Raw genomic sequence first — 19,856 nt, 5'->3', positions numbered from 1 at the left:
AGACAGTGATAGGAATTCATCACTCTCAATTCCTGAGATACCTGGGAACAACTATCATCAGGCATCAACTGGACCTACCAGATATTCTGGCCATGGTTGGCCTTTGCTACATGCGCTGGCCATCAGCTGGTAAGGGGGGCACCAAGCAGATGTAGGCTGGGGATGATTGCCCCCTTTAGGCTCGCCTGGCCAGATGGTTTTGTCCATGTGGCAGCGTCTTATGGAGCTACATGAGTCATCCTTTTCCTGGCTCTATCCTTGTCTATCTGATCTTCCGATGTGCCCCTTTTAGCCCATTGGCGCCCCTGCAACACAATTTCTTAGTTATGCTTTTGTTTTTGTTATGGTACTGTAATTGCTGTGAGCTTGGTTCTGGTATTGTATCTATGTACTGAAGTTGGTTTCTGCTGTATTTATGTTTCGTTCTGGTGCTGTAGGTGCTGTGAGCTTGGTTCTGGTGTTGTATCTGTGTACGGAAGTTGGTTCCTGCTGTATTTATCTTGTTTGGTTCTGGTACTGTACTTGCTGTGAGCTTAGTTCTGGTATTGTATCTATGTACTGAAGTTGGTTTCTGCTGTATTTATCTTGTTTCGTTCTGGAGCTGTAGGTGCTGTGAGCTTGGTTCTGGTATTGTATCTGTGTACTGAAGTTGGTTTCTGCTGTATTTATCTTGTTTGGTTCTGGTCCTGTATTTGCTGTGAGCTTGGTTCTAGTACAGTATTTATTCCCTGAGCTGTTCTGGTGTGAGTATTCTGTTACCCTGCTGCTTTCAGCACAATCTGAATACAGACATCCTGCCAATCAGTGCAACATAGTGTTTTTAGGTGCTTTTTTTTTTTTTCTTCTTAAAGGGAGCTGTCACGTCCCCACAGCAACATAAACGAAGTTATGGTGCTGTTAGGGAACATGACAGAAAGCTAGGTGAAGTATTTTTATAGTGCTTCCTTGCATTCGCCCTCTGAAGATCGCACAGCACTGGAATTTTTTTTTTTTTTTGCTGCAAACCAATTTTAGAGAGTGACCATGCTGTTTCGCGGGCGAGTATAAAAAAAATAATCACCTACATCCCCATAACTTAGTTTATGGTGCTGTGGGGACGTGACCGTTCCCTTTATGACAAGAGGGTGCAAAAATAAGTCTATCTAACCTAAGGCCGACACAGATTTGGATTACGATTTAGTCATAGAGGAGTATTTAAAAAACTCTCTAGTTGGGTTGTGAGGTCTCAAGAAGCCCAAGATAAAACCTTGAAGTGGTTATGCAGTGACTGGGCAACATTACCCCGATGGATGTAGCTGTGTTAAAATAACAAAAAGAGCTGTACTTGCCCATCCTGTGCCGCTGCAATCCAGTTCTGCAGCCTCACTGTGGTCCCAGTGTTGTTATAAAGGTCACTGGAAGTCAGGTGACTGCAACAGCCAATCAAAGACTGCAGGTTTACTGCCCATTCTCCGGATATCAGTGCTCCAATCCTGGGCGCCATCATGCTAGGAGTTGACAACAGTGACATTGCAGCATCTGATTGGCCGCAGTAGTCACCTGACTTCCGAGAACTACATCTGCCACCACAAACACTGGGACCACAGCGGGGCTGCGGCTCTGGATCGTGGCAGCACAGAAGGTTAACTACACATTTTTTTTTTTGTTTTTGTTGTCCAGTAATCGGACAACCCCTTCAACACAAACCGGGATACTATGACTTTTTTTATTTAAATCAATTTCCTGATTCTTCTGCTTGTGTTTATTTTTTTTTTCTCTTTAATTTCACTTAACCAGAATTCAGGAAAAAAACATTAAAAAAAATTGTAATTCTATGCAATAAATCAATGTCGTGCTTTCTGACTTTCTGGCTTATTGGATTCTGATTGAATACTAATAGTTTTTTCTTCCCTTCCCAGGCTCGCTCTGGATGTATGGAGCGTGTTGGCAAACTTCTGTAACACATTGACCTGTGTGAACCAGTCCGAAGTCCCGCTCTATAAGGACCTTGATGACGACCTCTCTCTGCTGATCCTGGAAGAAGATAGGCTTCTCTCCGGATTTGTTCCTCTTCTCGCTGCTCCTCAAGATCCGTGTTATGTGGAGAAAACCTCAGACAAGGTCAGCGTTGAAAATTTGGCTTTTGTCTCTTCTCTTATACCGTCCCTTAAGCTCAATTTAGCGTCTTTTTTTTGCCTCATCCCATTAAATCTTAGGAAGTTTACTCTGAGTAATGAATACCGTTAAGTCGTTGATTGAGAGTGCTAAGGGAAAATATTGACCTTTTTCACTGCTGACTTCCAGCTCTGTCATAAGTGAAAAGGTCATTGGTTTCCTCAGGGCGCTGTATATGAGTCCGCTTGCACGTGTATGCTGTTTATAGCGCATTTCTGTCTGACATGTATGTTGTGTTGTATGTATCGGGGGCTTAAGTGCTGCTATACTGTCTAAAGCTGCGTCCGCGCTCTGGCACGCCGAACGGCCCATCACTTCCTCACTTGTTTGAATAAAGCAGCTTGTATTGGCAGCGGTCTCACTTAGCTCCAAATGGTTTGCATCATGCATACCCCCCTCCCCTCCGCTCACCCTCTTCATCCACCACAGAACTCTCATCCAGGATATCTGCCAGGGCTCTTTTTTTTGTCCTTTTTTATTTTTTTTTCTAAGAGGAAAGTGATAAATAGCTGACTAGAGAGAAGTAGAAACTGTGTGTGAACTCATTTTTTTTTTCCTCTTAGAAATCAAGTTATTCCCTTATGTGCCGGGGCTGATTGAAACGGTTGCCTTGCTGGCGTGATCAGTAATTACTGGCCCAGCTTGGCTGGCATGGACTGTTGTCTGTTGAGATGAACACATTGGGAGGAAGGAGAGCCCATAATGTCTTTTAAAGAAGATTTAAAAAGTTGCATACTAGTAACACATGCTAATTCTTGCTACATTAACACATGTAAAGTTAGTCTGTACTTTCAGGAATCTTTCAAGATGGACTCCCTGGATCTCACGGCCGAGATGCTACTCTGTGGCATCTTGATTCATTTGTAGTGCAGAGTATACTATTTTATGCAAATCAAAGGAGCGATAAGCCTAAAGGTCACCATACAGCGTCGGTAGCTATCGGTCAAACACTCGTGAGGACGACGGCGCTTTCTTCCGAAGCCACCCAAAACATTTTGAGATCCAAAATGGTTCACATTAGTGGCTCAGATTCCATTTTCAGAAGAAGAAATTTTTTTAACGATAGTTCATTGCGTTACTCGCGGCGATCATCCGTCTGCAGGTAACGCAGTGAACGCTCTCCATAGCGTTGCTATGGAAAGCGCAGACCCCTGTCCATGAGCAGAGAGTCATAGCGAGTCTCCGCTAGTGGGACTCGAATCGCAGCATGCTGCGATTCTCTCTGGTGAGCCCATCTGTCAGATCGGCTCACCGCAGAGAACTGCCAGTTCTCCTCCCTGCTCCCCGACGGCGGAATATCACTATCGACATTGCGCCTCACCCATGGACAGGGGGCCTTAGGTGTCTGGTTTCAAACAGAGAGCTTTCCGTTTTTAAAAATCCTATTGAAATCAATGATCAAAATGGATTTGTTGACTGCCGTCTCGGTGCACCAAAAACAGAACCGAGTCGAAAGCCTAAAACGGAGATTAAATGCTAGTGAGAGTCCACCCTAAGATCCCCTTTCTCTGGTATTGCAGGATGAGTCCTATAAATCTAGCGATTACTTATTTTCAGGAGGAACAAAAAGACATATCCAACAGGAAAACAATTGTGGTTTGCCTCATCAGATGTCATGGGTACAGAAGAGAGTGATTACCTGGCATATGTGGCTCTCTGCCAAATACTTGAGGCTTAAAGGGGTTGCATTAGAATCCACTATTAGCACCTATTCAGTTGAGACCCCCATGATTCCGAGAACAGCGGTCCCCCTCTTCTTGGCACTCTGGGTTGCTTCTCCCAGCCACAGTGACGTCAGATTGAATGGGGTAATTGCTTCGCATGTGCGACCTCCAGACCCATTCATTACAGTCCAAAGTTAGCAGAGTGGAAATAGCCAAGCGTTTAAGTCCCTTTGAAAATGGTTCAGCACCATGCATGTATGACAGCCCTCACGGAGTAGGACCCTCACTAATTAGACTTGGCCCCTATCCCGAGGATTGGGGATAAAAGTTGATTCTGGTAAGTCCCTTCAACCCTTTTAATCCAATTTATATCCAGGTTTTCCTAGGGGGCTTACTCTTTTTCTGCCATTATACAACGGCGCTATCTGCTGGCTAAAGCTAGTACTGCATGAGGTGACACGTTGCATAGGCTCCGACAGCAGAGAGGCTGGTAATATACAGCAAGAGAACCCCGACGGATGTCTTCCAACATCGGAGCTGTACAGCCTTAAATCATAATGTCTTTAGACATCAGACAGTGAATTGGAAAGGGTTAAAGCTCACAAATCCAGTATCGACATTAACACTTACGTATGCAGATATTTCTGGAGGTCCATAACTGGAGATATCATGCAAAACATTTTTGGAACTTCCTGTAAGTAATTCCATGGAAGAACAGTCTCTGCCTGCTGTGGCTGATAACTGCGAACAATCGTATTGCATTCAGCTGTGCAGGAAAAAGACGATCTGAGAGTTTAGGTTTTAATTCCCAGTAATGCCAGACAGGTACGAAGTTGAGTAATTCAGTGTAATATGTATTTATTGCTATGAAACTTGGCAGACGAACAGGGAATTTAATACTAGATATTAGACTGGGAGGTGACGCTGTAATTATGAAGCGGAGAGGTCACGGGCAAGCTACTAGATGCCGAGCGCCTGTCACTCACTATCTGCTATAGGAAAACAATCCAGGGCTTGCTGCTTTCTAATAAGATGTATCATATGTTGTGAAATATCCGTTGATGGTTTTTGCTAAATTACCGGGACTATTTTATGTGCAAAGTGCTGATTTCCAGCCATTCTAGAGAAAGTGAGCGTCTTCAGGATTAGGGACTACATTCAGAGGACTCGATAGACCTGGTCTGATATCTTCGTTTTCTGTCACGGGGGTTAATATGGAAGCATCACCAGGCTTGAACTTGTGTCTGTTCCTCAGGAGGAGCCCTGCGTTACGTTGTAGCCGCGCTTTTAATACTCCTTGTTAAAGTCAATATTTTGTTTGAAAAAAAAAAAAAAGTAAAGCCGAGCTGCAGAAGGATCTCCCCGAGGCAGCGTCTGACCGAGCAAACTGCTCCACCGCTGCTCCAATCTGGTTTTTTCATTTTCAACTTTTCTTGGCTGTGGAGCGAGATTAAGGGGAATACACTTTCCCCAGATAACCATCCGTTCAGGACTGGGAGCGTGTGGATTAAAACCAGACGTTGTGTGATTAATACCTCGGCTTATGGGGTGAGACACGACTTCCTAAAAGTAAAAGGGGGGAAAAAGCCTAAGGGCAAAGTGTGCATTATTTGCCTACTGCGTTAATATTGTTCTGCGCTCGGCTGTAGTGTACAGCATGGCGGTATTTTAGCCATTCCTTTCCAGTATCATAATGCCTTGGAGTATTCTTCTCTCCTAGAAACCGCAGCTCCGTATACATGGTAGTAAAGTTTATTTCTCCCTCTAAACTTCCTAAGCAAAACCACTAGAGCTTAAAGCCTTCCACTTTAAGGTACCTCTGTACAAAGAATTTCGGTGATGACTGTTTGCAAGAACAGGGGTCGCAGCGCTCATTCTATGTTGCTTCCTTTTGTTTTAGATAATGGTGGGTCGACTGTGTTTCCAAAGAAAAACCAGAGCAATCGGACCCCCTATTCCACACTTGTACATCTATGGCAAATCTGCATTTATGATTGATGAGCTATCTTCAGAATAGGTCGGGGGCGGCCAGTGATAAACTGATCCTCCGGCCGCTGTCAGTGCAGCCTGAGTCGGATGTCAAAGCCGGAAGTGTAATAGAAAGGCTTCGCTCCCATTGAATTTAATAGGAGTGATGCCTTCCATTACACTCCCGCCTCCTCGTTGCATTGGCCTTTCTATTATACTCCCGGCTCTGATCATCAATGCGGTCATCTGGTTCGACAGCACTGACAGCGATTGGAGAATAGGCTCATTGGTGGGAATCCCAAGCAGAGGACCCCTGACTATCCACTATTGTTGACCTAACCTTGGCCCAATGAAACGCATGTCCATCAGCGCTTGTTTCACTTTCTTGTACATGGCTCAAGAATCTGCTATGGCTACTCATGATTGCTAATCGTTCATCCCCGTAGGCCAGCTGGGCATCACAAAGAGATGTACTGCCAACCTGCCAGCATTTTTATGCTCACGTAAATGAGCTGATTGTTGGGCGAATGAGCATTTGAAGGAACGCTCAAGACTGATAACGCGTGTAAAAGGACCTTAAGTCTCAAGATCATGGGTTCAGGGAACTTTGCCTGGCCGCCTAAGCAGCTATGTAAGACAGTACATAGCTAAAAGCATTGCGGATAGAGATGAGCGAGCGTACTCGGTTCGGGTGTTTTTGCACTTGAGCACCGCTTTTTCCGAGTAACTGACTACTCGGACGAAAAGATTCGGGGGGCGGCGTGGTGGAGCCGGGGGTAGCAGTGTGGGAACAAGGGGGAGCTCTCTCTCTTACCATTTCCCTTGTCAAAGGGCCATATCCCTCCTACAGTCTGGCACTTATTGGACAATCTCATTCTAGAGGGGCATTCCCGCAACTGGTAACACCCAGCTGTCAATTTATTCATAAATTTCTAGTAGGAAAAACGTTGGGAAGGCAGAGCAAAGATTCTGCCGAAGGATTTCAGGGGGAAACAAATATTTAAATAAACGTTATTTGTAGAACGCCACCATATTCCGCAGCGCTTTCAGGTAATTTGTTTATTACCCTCCACCATACTGGGTACTCATTTTTACTGACCTCAGAAGGATGGAAGGCTTGAGTCAATCTTGAGCCAGCTACCTGAACCAAGCGGGGATTGAACTCGCAACCTTCAGGTCGTGAGCGAGAGCTTAGGACTGCCTTTCTGTGCCTTAACGTTCTGCATCATACGAGGCTCTATTTACGAAAAGAATGCTCTTTAAACTGCTGTAGAAAATAATCAATCTCATATCCACAAGGTCCGGGGACCTCACGCTCTTCTGAGAACGCCGCACTTGGAGTCTGCCAGGTGAATAGTGCAGCAGTGCAAATGTGACCCACAATCGCCTCTATGGGGCTTATGGAGATAGCCGACTGTCTCCATGGGCAGTGAATGGAAGGGTGATCTCGCATGCGTAACGCTGCTCCATTCACCCAGCGGACTCTGGGTGCACCATTTTGAGGGTCACAGGGACCCCAGTGACGGTCGGCACTGCAAGCTAAGTCTTCTACCTAGTAGAACCCCTTTAGCATTCTTCAGTGTGAGATATTTAGCGATGATACAATACCTTACTTTCTTTATTTCAGTTAATGTGAAGACCTTAAGTGTGGAGCGCTGCTCCTCCCGGCAGGTTATTTGAAAAGCAGCCAATATTGGTACGTGGTTGCAGACGAGATATGAGGCGAGTCGGTAGATTTTGATGTCTGATTCCTTTATCGTACCCACTCTTCCCTTAGGAAATAAGGACCTGTCTGTGCAGGTGTGAGGCTGCTTGAAGCCACATGAGCCCTGTGAAACGCTGGAGGAGAAAGCGGCAGATGACAGCGGAGGAGTGTTAAGTGGAATGTGGAGCAGGCCTGAGAACACAGCACTTTCAGCCTCCGTCACAACCGCCGGCTGGGGCTCGTCCGTGCATCCATCAGATAGGGCTCTGTAGATTCTTCTTCTTCGGCATTTCTATTCTGGCAAGTTCCAACAGAGACCACTCCGCACACACCTGCCCGCTTTCCTCCCCTCAACCTGCTGGAATCAGCACCTGTAGTGATCTCACCTTGCAAGCAAAGGCAGTCCTAAGGGGCCTCAGATAAACACAGCCTGCTTTAGAGTGGTTGCTCATCACTCCACTGTCAAATAGATTCTATTTCGTAAGAGGAAATAATAGGAGCTGTTCAATACGTCTAATATTTACCCAAAACAAGCTTACAAGAGGTCATCGTGCAGATGTTCTGTAATCACGGTAAACGGTTACAGACCTTATCTCGGTCGGCGCGCAGCTGATTTCTCAGATATCCAATGTTACGAAGATGTGATCTGTGGAACAGGAAACAAGAAAATGCTTTATGTTCGGTACTGCATTTTGTTTTTCAGCACTCAATTGTTTTATACAAACACCAATTCCAAAAAACTGGGGACGCTGTGTGAAATGTAAATACATTGTAAAGGAAAACTAGGATTTGCAAGGATTTGGAAATCTCATCTAACCGTATTTTATACACGATGGAACACACAGCAGAAAGTGAACATTAACTCATTTAGAAATTGATGGCAGCAACACATCTCACAAAAGCTGAGGCAGGGCCATGAATACCATTATGTAGCACCCTCTCTTCTTTTTACAACAGTATGAGAAATTGGGGGATAGATTTCTGGTGTTTTGGGAGAGGAATGTTGTCTAGAGATGAGCGAGTATACTCGATAAGGCAAACTACTCGAGCGAGTAGTGTCTTATTCGAGTACCTGCCCACCCGTCTCTAAAGATTAGGCTGCCGGCGCGGGTGACAGGTGAGTTGCAGCGGTGAGCGAGAGGGAGAGAGAGATCTCCCCTCCGTTCCTCCCCGCCGGCACCTGAATCTTTAGAGACGAGCGTGCAGGTACTCAATTAAGGCACTACTCGCTTGAGTAGTTTGCCTTATCGAGTATGCTCGCTCATCTCTAATGTTGTCCCATTATTGTCTGATGTAGGGTTCTCGCTGCTCAACAGTCCAGGGCCGTCTTTGCCGGATTTTTAATTTCATAATGTGCCAAATGTTTACTATTGGTGAAAGGTCTGGACTGCAGGCGGACAGTTCAGCACCCGGACGACTCTTCTGTGAAGCCATGCTGTTATGTTGGATGCAGTATGTGGTTTAGCATTGTCTTATCGAAATATGCTTTAAAAGAGACCTCTGGATGGGGAGTATATGTTCTAAAACCTCTATTATAGTATCAGCGGTGCCTTTCAAGATGTTTAGGCTGCCCATGCCATATGCAGTCCCATACCATCAGAGATGTAGGCTTTTGTACTGTTTTAACTAGCTGGTCCTGCTCTTGAATCCGCAGGACACGGCGTCTATGGTTTCCAAAAAGAATTTGAAATTTTGATTCATCTGACCGCAGAACCGTTTATCATTTTGCCTCAGTCCATTTTAAATGATCTTTGGCCCAAAGACGACGCTAACATATCCTGATTGTGTTGATATATGGCTTATTATTTGCATTATACAGCTTTAATTTGTATTTGTGGATTGCATGGCAAACTGTATTCACAGACAATGATTTCTGGAAGTAGTCTGGAGCGCCATGCTCTATTTCTGTGTGGGTCTCGCAGAGGCCCGCACAGAAGTGTCAGTAGTGCCGGCTGGCCGGCAGCTGGTGCATAGCAGAGACAGAGGACGCCGGGAGTGGGGGAGCCGCAGGCCTTTGGGGACCGCATCCCGCTGCGAGAATTAATGTTGGCCTTTTTCTCCAGATTCTCTGAATCTTTTGATATTCTGTACTGAAGACTGTGGGATATTCAAAGTCTTCACAATTCTGTTTTTAGAACATTTTGCTGAAATTGTTCCACAGTTTTTGGATGCAGTTTTTCACAGCTTGGTGAACATCTGACCGTCTTTGCTTCTGAGAGACTCTGCCTCTCTAACACGTTTTTTTATGTTTCAAAAGTATTTATTGAAAGTAATTTTAAACTTTGGTGACATTCCTGCCGCATAGACCCCGGGCAGGGGGTGAAAGATTTGGTATAAGGCATGAGTACTTGGCATCGATTAGCTCTAAAGAGCAATTAAAGACATACATAGATTGAAAACTAACATAGTACAGTGGGGGGAGGGGGGGGGGAGAACAATACAATATAGCCACTTTGTTGGCATTTTAGAGACTGTTGGGGAAATGGTATTTTTATTTTTGTATTTGTTTATTTTTGATGTTATGCTTTAGGTCCAATTGGCCAGTGATTTTTTATTTTTTATTTTTTTTTTCGCGCAGAGCGAGGAGGTGGCCTCTAATATCTTCGGGTTCTACACCACTTATTGTATTTTGAAGGGGTTAGATTTGGTGGTGGTATTGAAGGTTAGGGATATTGACAAAGGTGATCCACTGTTCCTAAACTGATTCAAATTGGGCTATCATGTCCTGGCGTATGGTGATCAATGTCTTATTTAGAGGTCTCCTGTTCGGGCAATTACTAGGTTGAAGGATAGTTGCGGTTTTCACAATTTTTGAGCAATATTGGTACAAGCTGCCACAGTGATAAATTGTATACGTTTAAAGGAGGCATTGCATATCTTTTTGGGTTTATTGCCTAATAGTAGGACTAACAGATCTAATCCAAGGGAAGTACCTGTGACTGAGGAAATAAGGTGGGTAACCTTTTTCCAAAAGGCCTGCACTATGGGGCAGAACCACCAAATGTGTAGGTGAAAGCCAATGTTATCACATCCCCTAACGCACAAGATGGATATTTCGGAATAGATGGCATGTATGCAGGATGGCACTAAATATGTAGAACCTTTATGGATGTCTTCATAAGACCAACTATTTTTGCTCAGGCTCTCACTGTAGTGACGCCATCATTCTATAGTTAGGGAGGTGTTTAAGTCTGATTCCCATTGGGTCATATAAGGTAACTTCTCTTGTTACGTTTTATTTAGTTTGCTGTAGAGATACGACAACGTGCCTGGGTAAATTGGGCAGTATTTGCATAGGTGCCTCCAGTGGGTTCAGCTCCACTTTAAATTCTGGGGGTATAACGGAGGACCAACAGTGAAATACCTGAGTTATTCTCCACTCTATTGGGGGAAGTTGGAAATGGTTTTTGAAAGAGGATAGTGAGATAAGCCCACCATGAAGTAAGAAGTCACATAGGGTAGTTCATTTATTAATCTGCCACCAGGTAAAGCTTGTAACATCTTGTCCTGGAGAGAGAGAATGCTTGGTTAGACAGGAGAGGGGTCAGAGGAGATGGGCCAGAACGAGGAGTCATCTTGAATCGGGACTAACCCCATAGCAAAATGGTAAAAAATGAGTGGGGCTGTATTTCGGAGACTAGTTGGAAGGGTGGAACTGGTCCAGAGCAGGGGCAGCCAATTATAGGGACATATTGTGTGGTTTCCATGAAAACTCATAATTAGGAGTTGGGTCCTGCATAAATTAGTCGAATTTGGGCTAAACGGCCTGTCTTGTAGTAGTTAAGGCAGCCAGGTACCAATTTGCCACCTGATTTCTTGTGAATGTGGTATTCGGTATTCTAGGATGTTTGTGAGACCAGATAAAGGGCATGTTTTTTTTTTGTAGAGGTCATATGGCCTGATGTGGTACTGGGACCAGGCGAGTTCTAAATAAGTATAACAGTCTTGGTAGTAATATCATTTTGATACTGTGGATCTGGCTAATCCAGGAGAGGTAGGGGCATTCCCACTTTAGTAGGCCCTGTTTAAGCTTCTGAAAGAGGGTTTCGTAATTCCACTTAAAGATAGTCTTGTGTTGCATGATAGTTTAACCCCTAGATAAGGTAGGAATTGGGGACAGATTCAGAATTAGAAATGAATTTCAATAGGTTTTTGTTTGTGGGAGGGGATATTACAGTAAAGAATTTCGGACTTGGTTAATTTTAAGGCCAGATGCCTTCTCGAAATTCCCAAGATCTGACCGAAAATTAGGGAGACATAAGGGGTTTTGTCAGTGTCAGGAGGAGGTCATCAGCAAAGACGCTAAGTTTTTTGTGTTTTGAGAATGCACAGGGACCCCGAATACTTTAGGGTTATTGCGTATGGCTATAGCTAATGGTTTTATCGCCAGCCTAACATGCTCTTTTTATACACAGCCTTGTTGTTTAGTAGAAAATTGACCCTCCAGCTGTTTTGCATTAGTGCCACTTACTTTTCCAGCCTTTTGTTACCCCCTGTCCCAACTTTTTTGAGATGTGTTGCTGCCATCAATTTCTAAAAGTTAATTTTTTAAAAATTAAATGGACAAATGTTTCACTTTCACCTTCTGCTATGTATTCTATGCTCTATTGTGAATAGAATGTAGTTGTATGAGATTTCCAAAACATTGGATTCTCTTTGTTGTTTTTCTTAACATTTATTTGTGTTTTACACACTTCCAAGTTTTTTCGAATTGGTGATTTTATTTAACTAAACACAATTGGCAGAAAAAATTCCAATTAATATCAGTATAGTACAGAATCCTAAGGTCACACCGTCACAACCTCAGAGTACCAGAAGCTGAAAGATGGGATCGCACACACGCTTCTTGAATTTGCCAAAGTTTGTGGCTGTTTTATTACAGATCGATCAGGTGTTCAAAGTACAATCAAGCAATATTTCAGGCAACATAGCCTTTTATCACGCCAAGATTAAATAATCAGAACCCAGCATGGAATATTTGGTCCCCTTCCTGCAATTCATCAATGTCCTCTATCACTGGTCTCTTTTGGGAATTGCGCATCGCTTTTCCTACACCAGATTCTGATGATTTCATGCCATCTTTTTGGCTTCTTGTTTTATTCTTAATCCTTAACGACCACGCATACGCCTTTTTATGGTGGTTGTTAAGGGGCCTTATTCTGATGCATGTGCCTTCTCATGGCGCTGCATCAGAACCCTTGTATAGGTCTCCCATGCCAGGGGAGCGGGGTCCAGCTTTCTGATAACAGCCAGGCACCTGCTCTAACAGCATGGATCGGAGAAACCACTAATACCTGATCTTTAACCCTTTTACATGCCGCAGTCATAATCTCTGGCTGAGCATCATGGACCAATGTAACACACTGCAATCATGAAGTATATCAGTGTCTTATATCAACAATCAAATACAGTGACATTGAAGTCCATGGTGGGACAAATCTCGCAAAATTGCATATTTTGTTAACCTTGCCTTTAGAAAAAAATGGAATAAAGAGTGATCAAAATATGTTATGTTACCAAAACTTAGATCCATGAAGAGTAGAGCTTATCCCTGATAGACTTCTGTCGTTAGAAGAATAAAAACGTTATGGCTATTGGAATGCAATGACCCAATCGGGTCTTGAAAAAAGTGTACAAAAATAGCCAAACATAAACTGTATAAACTTGATATTGCTGTAATCATGCTGACACAGAGATTGTTAACATTGTTTGTTCGGCATTCTGAACACTCTAAAAAGGAAGTCTAAGAAACAAATGGCAGTATTTTTCTCCTAACCCCCTAAAAAGAAAAAAAATATAATGTGCCATATCCAATATCCCAAAATGGTAAATTAGTTGGGGCAAACTGGCTTCGGGTATTTAGGGGTTAAAGTATTTGTCTTCAACTTTACACCTAAGCGAGTGTTTGAGCCAAGATGGTGAATGGGCAGGGAATTCATTCCTGAGCTTTTCATGTTGGCAGCAATCTTTCCAAGATCTTCGAGGAACAAGTTTTTCTTAATCAGCATAAATGAGAAATGTAGAGCAGAGAGGTTTACAGGTAATTCCCTGCCTTGGGGGATGACAAGAGCCGTCTGAATGACAGCTTCCCTTATTAATGTCCGCTGTAGCTGGTACGCTGCCAGTTTGGATTGGCAGCCTTCCAACGTACAGTCGCGCTTTCAGCCAGGTGCGAAGCGTCTTTGCCTCTTCTTGTAGGAGGCCTACAGGGTTGCCCTCGGCCATTACCGAGGATGCTGTTCTTCAGGTGAGCTGTCTATTTCTGCTGAAGAAAAGAGACTATATGGAATAATAATTATTATTCTCTTTCTCACAAAGGTTCTTCTAAGAAGGTCTCATTCTTTAGTTCTTCGGTGTTATGTCGTCATCTGTTTGCAGGAAGGGCACAAAAATAACTTTAATTCTGGGCTAAACTCTCTCGTGATGCTCATCAGTGTTGAGATTCAGCATTGGCTCTTAGCTCAGCTCTTCTTACCCTGGCAGAAGCCTTTCTCAATCTGTTACCGACCACAAACAAGCAGCTTGCCAACACCAGGCCCTCTTCTCAGCACCCTCATTACCGGCCCAGACTCAAAGGCATCACTCCTTTATTAGGCAGGGAAACTTTAGAGGCCTGACTTTGAAGTTTGCTGATTAAACATTTTAGGATGAAGACGTTTAGTCAGCTCCAGTAATCATATTCCTGCTCTCCTATGGTCTTGTGTCACTTTTTAGCCAATGCAAACCACTTTTGCTCCATGCTGTGACCAGCATTTTGCCAGCCAGCTAATCCTTTTTCACTTTCTGAGTACTTGTTTGCTATGTGCCTCAGATTGAAGTACCAGACCCATTCAAAGAAATGCACGCAGGGACATTTGATGATTTTCCTCTGAGTTTGGTGGAGAATTATATTAATGAATTGCTGTGCACTGCAGTTTTACCTTCATGTGTGTTCAGCTTACCCCATTTTTATACCTCTATGAAACACTCCACTGATGGACCCAGCATCACATATAGAGCAAGCTAGGTGGCAGCATGAGTCTTCTCATTCCCCCCTCCATCCTTTTGACTAGACCAATTAGGATAGAAGTTCTTGCAGATTATTTCTACAATACACTTAATAGGGGAAGAATCCACAAAAGACAACCTTTCAAGGGGAAACCCGCCAAGTATGGCTGCCATATAGCGAAGTGTTCTTTTTATAGGACCTGTTTTTGCATCCCTTTACAGCCTTACTGTAATGTATCATGGCTCTAGATTACATCTCCATGGCTCTAGATTACATCTCCATGGCTCTAGATTACATCTCCATGGCTCTAGATTACATCTCCATGGCTCTAGGTTACATCTCCATGGCTCTAGGTTACATCTCCATGGCTCTAGGTTACATCTCCATGGCTCTAGGTTACATCTCCATGGCTCTAGGTTACATCTCCATGGCTCTAGGTTACATCTCCATGGCTCTAGGTTACATCTCCATGGCTCTAGGTTACATCTCCATGGCTCTAGGTTACATCTCCATGGCTCTAGGTTACATCTCCATGGCTCTAGGTTACATCTCCATGGCTCTAGGTTACATCTCCATGGCTCTAGGTTACATCTCCATGGCTCTAGGTTACATCTCCATGGCTCTAGGTTACATCTCCATGGCTCTAGGTTACATCTCCATGGCTCTAGGTTACATCTCCATGGCTCTAGGTTACATCTCCATGGCTCTAGGTTACATCTCCATGGCTCTAGGTTACATCTCCATGGCTCTAGGTTACATCTCCATGGCTCTAGGTTACATCTCCATGGCTCTAGGTTACATCTCCATGGCTCTAGGTTACATCTCCATGGCTCTAGGTTACATCTCCATGGCTCTAGGTTACATCTCCATGGCTCTAGGTTACATCTCCATGGCTCTAGGTTACATCTCCATGGCTCTAGGTTACATCTCCATGGCTCTGGGTTACATCTCCATGGCTCTGGGTTACATCTCCATGGCTCTGGGTTACATCTCCATGGCTCTGGGTTACATCTCCATGGCTCTGGGTTACATCTCCATGGCTCTGGGTTACATCTCCATGGCTCTGGGTTACATCTCCATGGCTCTGGGTTACATCTCCATGGCTCTGGGTTACATCTCCATGGCTCTGGGTTACATCTCCATGGCTCTGGGTTACATCTCCATGGCTCTGGGTTACATCTCCATGGCTCTGGGTTACATCTCCATGGCTCTGGGTTACATCTCCATGGCTCTGGGTTACATCTCCATGGCTCTGGGTTACATCTCCATGGCTCTGGGTTACATCTCCATGGCTCTGGGTTACATCTCCATGGCCCTGGGTTACATCTCCATGGCCCTGGGTTACATCTCCATGGCCCTGGGTTACATCTCCATGGCCCTGGGTTACATCTCCATGGCCCTGGGTTACATCTCCATGGCCCTGGGTTACATCTCCATGGCCCTGGGTTACATCTCCATGGCCCTGGGTTACATCTCCATGGCCCTGGGTTACATCTCGATGGCCCTGGGTTACATCTCCATGGCCCTGGGTTACATCTCCATGGCCCTGGGTTACATCTCCATGGCCCTGGGTTACATCTCCATGGCCCTGGGTTACATCTCCATGGCCCTGGGTTACATCTCCATGGCCCTGGGTTACATCTCCATGGCCCTGGGTTACATCTCCATGGCCCTGGGTTACATCTCCATGGCCCTGGGTTACATCTCCATGGCCCTGGGTTACATCTCCATGGCCCTGGGTTACATCTCCATGGCCCTGGATTACATCTCCATGGCCCTGGATTACATCTCCATGGCCCTGGATTACATCTCCATGGCCCTGGATTACATCTCCATGGCCCTGGATTACATCTCCATGGCCCTGGATTACATCTCCATGGCCCTGGATTACATCTCCATGGCCCTGGATTACATCTCCATGGCCCTGGATTACATCTCCATGGCCCTGGATTACATCTCCATGGCCCTGGATTACATCTCCATGGCCCTGGATTACATCTCCATGGCCCTGGATTACATCTCCATGGCCCTGGATTACATCTCCATGGCCCTGGATTACATCTCCATGGCCCTGGATTACATCTCCATGGCCCTGGATTACATCTCCATGGCCCTGGATTACATCTCCAATCCGCAGCTTTCACCACTGTTTTTGTCATGGTTACGTATGCAGAATTTGCTCTGTCAATGGGCTAAATCCACATACTGAATTCTGACTCGCATCAAGGATTGACATGTCAGATTTTTTTTTCCTCCCCTAATTTTTGACAGAATCCTAAAAAATCCTAGTGTGTTCTTTTGGCACCGTATGGCAGAGACATTGCTTCCAGTAGAGATTACAGTCTAGATAAGATGCCTTACGGAGGCATCATATGGCGGCATACAGAGTGCCTGAAGCTCTTCTACGGCGCTGAAAGATTTCCATGTACCTTCGTGCAGTCTTTGGCACATAGAATAGTACTTTATTTTAAAAATTACTTCTGTTACTTTAGTCAATAATTTTATCATGTTTTAATCAAAATCCAGGGCGTTGCGCTCACTGGAGGCTTGGGAAGATCTGCTACAACTGCACTGTTTCTGTAGCTCCCATTCACTTCAATAAAAACTATGGACACCGCACTGCCCCATGCACTTGTCCCTTACTGTAGCCTCCAGCTGGGTGCCCGGTAGCTGTGGCAACTATGAAAAGCTGAGATGGAATATCCCTTTAATTATGGGTTTTACTAAGGGAAGCGGTCATGCTAATATAGAGCCTAATATAGAGCAGGATGAGCTGAACAGATATATAGTTTTGTGGGAAAAAAACTCCATATAATTTGTCACCTGCAGCTTTGAAACCTCTGCTCTTCTTTGGCTTAGTAGTCCAGTGGGCGGTACTGTTCAGCGGCTGACGGCTATCTTTGTATGTATGCTCTTACATAAAAGGCCACCAATCATTGTGTGAGACCGCCTACTGGACTCCTAAGCATAGAACAAGTTGTCTGTCATGTTACGAATCCAACACTGAGACTGCTTTTAATTTTTCTGTAACAAAATGGGGAAAAATGACATAAGATGCAGATGTGAATCTGATCTTTAATCCTTTGCAATCCATTTTTGGATTCCGGGTTTCCTAGGGGGCTTTCTCTTTCTGCCATTATACAATGGCACCATCTGCTGGCTAGAGCCAGTACTGTGGTATGTGACAAAGTGGCGAGGCCCCCAATAACAGAGCGGTCAGTAATCTACAGTAAGAATACCCTGCTGGATGTCTTCCGACATCAGAGCTGTACAGCCTTCAATCAGAATGTCTTTAGACGTCAGACAGTGGATTGGAAAGGGTTAAATAACAATAGTTGAGCACCTATCCTCAAACTATTCTTTGTTGTTCCTCAGTTGTTCTTAAAAATATATGAAATAAATTGACAACTGGCTGTTACTTTTGTCGATGAGGTGTGGGCTTAGATAATGATATTGTTTAATCAGTACTGACCTCGTCAAAGGAACAGCACAGGTATAGAGTACAAAATGCTTAAAAGAGACGGTCAGCTCCTTTCAGTCTAGGTATGGGGGGTGTTTGGGAGGTGGGAGAACAGTTAAGGCCTCTTTCACATGGACGAAAGCGATACCACCGCTACAAAATCGTGGTGATATTGCAGCTGTGTTCCTGCGATTGTGTAGCGTAGTGATGAGTTTTTTTGAGTTTTTTTGCGAAAAATCGTACCTCGCTTCCCTGCTGGCAGCAATAAAATCGCGAGTCAGGATTTATAAATCGGCTGAGCCGCGGCATTGATTTGCCATTTCATTAATCCCGCCTCCACAACATGATTGGTTCTTCAAACTCTGCTCAGCCAATTAATGCAGAGCTGGATGAACCAATCAGAGCCATTGCTTCTTGGAGGTAGGATTTCTGAATCCCGCAACCCGCAAGTGAGCTTCTGTGGGCGAATGAGGACTGCAGGACGCTCGGCGGAACACCGTACAACAGTGGGAGGACCCAGCCCGCGCCTGCTAGGTAATTATTCCTTTTTTTCTTCTTCAGGGAATGCAGCTAGGGCTTATTTTAGGGGCAGGGAAATTTATCACATCGCACAAAAATCGCTAGTTCAGGAGATGCGATAAACAAGGAGGCTCCATAGGGAAACATTGGCTACAAAAAATTGCAAATTACTCAAATATTGAGTATGCCGAAATAATTTTTTTTCTAATAACATTGCACCAGAGAAAACATCGCAAATGTGAAGGAACCAATTGAAAAGCATGGGCTTCATATACATGCGATTTATAGCGCTGTCGCATTGTGAGAAAATAGCGAGATTTTGTCACCTGTGTGAAAGTAGCCTGAAACTCACATCCCCGGACTCTATGGGTCAGCTGCTTTGAGCTCATAAGATTAGCCTATAGGGCTCAAAATAGCTGACAGATTCCTTTAAGCATGTAATAACTTTTTTGGTGTCTTTAGCTTAAAAAAAAAAAGTATTATTCTTAAAGGGGCCAATATGCACAACCCTTCCCAGAATGTGGGGCCTTGGTTGGACAGCTGATCACTTTGGGCACCCCCAGCAATCGGCTCAATTTGCTGGGGTAAGCTGTTGCCAACCAAGTATATCCAATGCATCAGCAGCTGCAGGAGAAATGTAGAACTACAGGACAGCCATTAATATGAATGGTTGTCCTGTAATACCAGGATGGTACAAAGTCCATCAGAATGGAAGCTACTCTTACTCGGTGGCTTTCCATTGTGCACCATAGAGAGGGGGGCAAATGTATGACACGTCTCAGACTTTCATATGCTCTGATAGGACACATGAACGGGGGTGGAGCTTTTGGCACAACTTCCTTTTTAAAATATTGTTTTTTAAATGCATTAATTAAAACACTATTAGTACCATTTTATAGGTAGTAATTTTATAGGTATTTTTAAATATGTATCAAACTATTTTTCTGTATATTTCTTTGTATACATGGATAGGAATGGGAAATTCATTAGGATAAAAAAAAAGTTTCCATCAGGGGAACTGTTAGAATACACACCTACACAACTACCGTGCGTCCTTGATGCCAGGGCTGGATCAGTAATACATGGTACACTACATATGAGAGTCTAATGGTGCAAAACAGGAAAAGCAGGGTGTCCCAGGGCATTGTAGCGGATGTAGTGAGGAAATACAATGATGGCACAGAAAAATGTGTTATTTGGGGTGTGCCAGGAGGTTATGTGAAGGCTAATATAATAAGATGTCATGTCTATTGTCACATTTACCCTAAGAGGAAATGAGCTGGTCTGATGATATGGAAGGTATATTGAAGCAAATAAGGAAGCTGTGAGGAGTGAAGATGAGGGATGTGAAGTGCGGGTTAGTAAATATAGTCCAACCAGTCCACAATACTCTCTACC

The 19,856-nt window shown here is 44.2% G+C and overlaps 1 protein-coding gene across 1 annotated transcript in view; it reads left to right on the top strand.

Moving 5' to 3' along the window:
• SMG6 (SMG6 nonsense mediated mRNA decay factor) overlaps positions 1-19,856 on the top strand; it is a 224,529-nt gene that overhangs the window by 122,967 nt on the left and 81,706 nt on the right. The window contains exon 13 of the mRNA XM_066599701.1: positions 1,899-2,100. Coding sequence (XP_066455798.1) covers positions 1,899-2,100 — 202 coding nt within the window. The remainder of the gene's footprint in view (positions 1-1,898; positions 2,101-19,856) is intronic.

Source organism: Eleutherodactylus coqui, chromosome 4, assembly GCF_035609145.1.
Source record: "Eleutherodactylus coqui strain aEleCoq1 chromosome 4, aEleCoq1.hap1, whole genome shotgun sequence".
Lineage (NCBI taxonomy): Eukaryota > Metazoa > Chordata > Amphibia > Anura > Eleutherodactylidae > Eleutherodactylus > Eleutherodactylus coqui.
The sequence above is the reverse complement of the archived record's forward strand: the minus strand, read 5'-3'. Positions and strand labels throughout refer to the sequence as shown.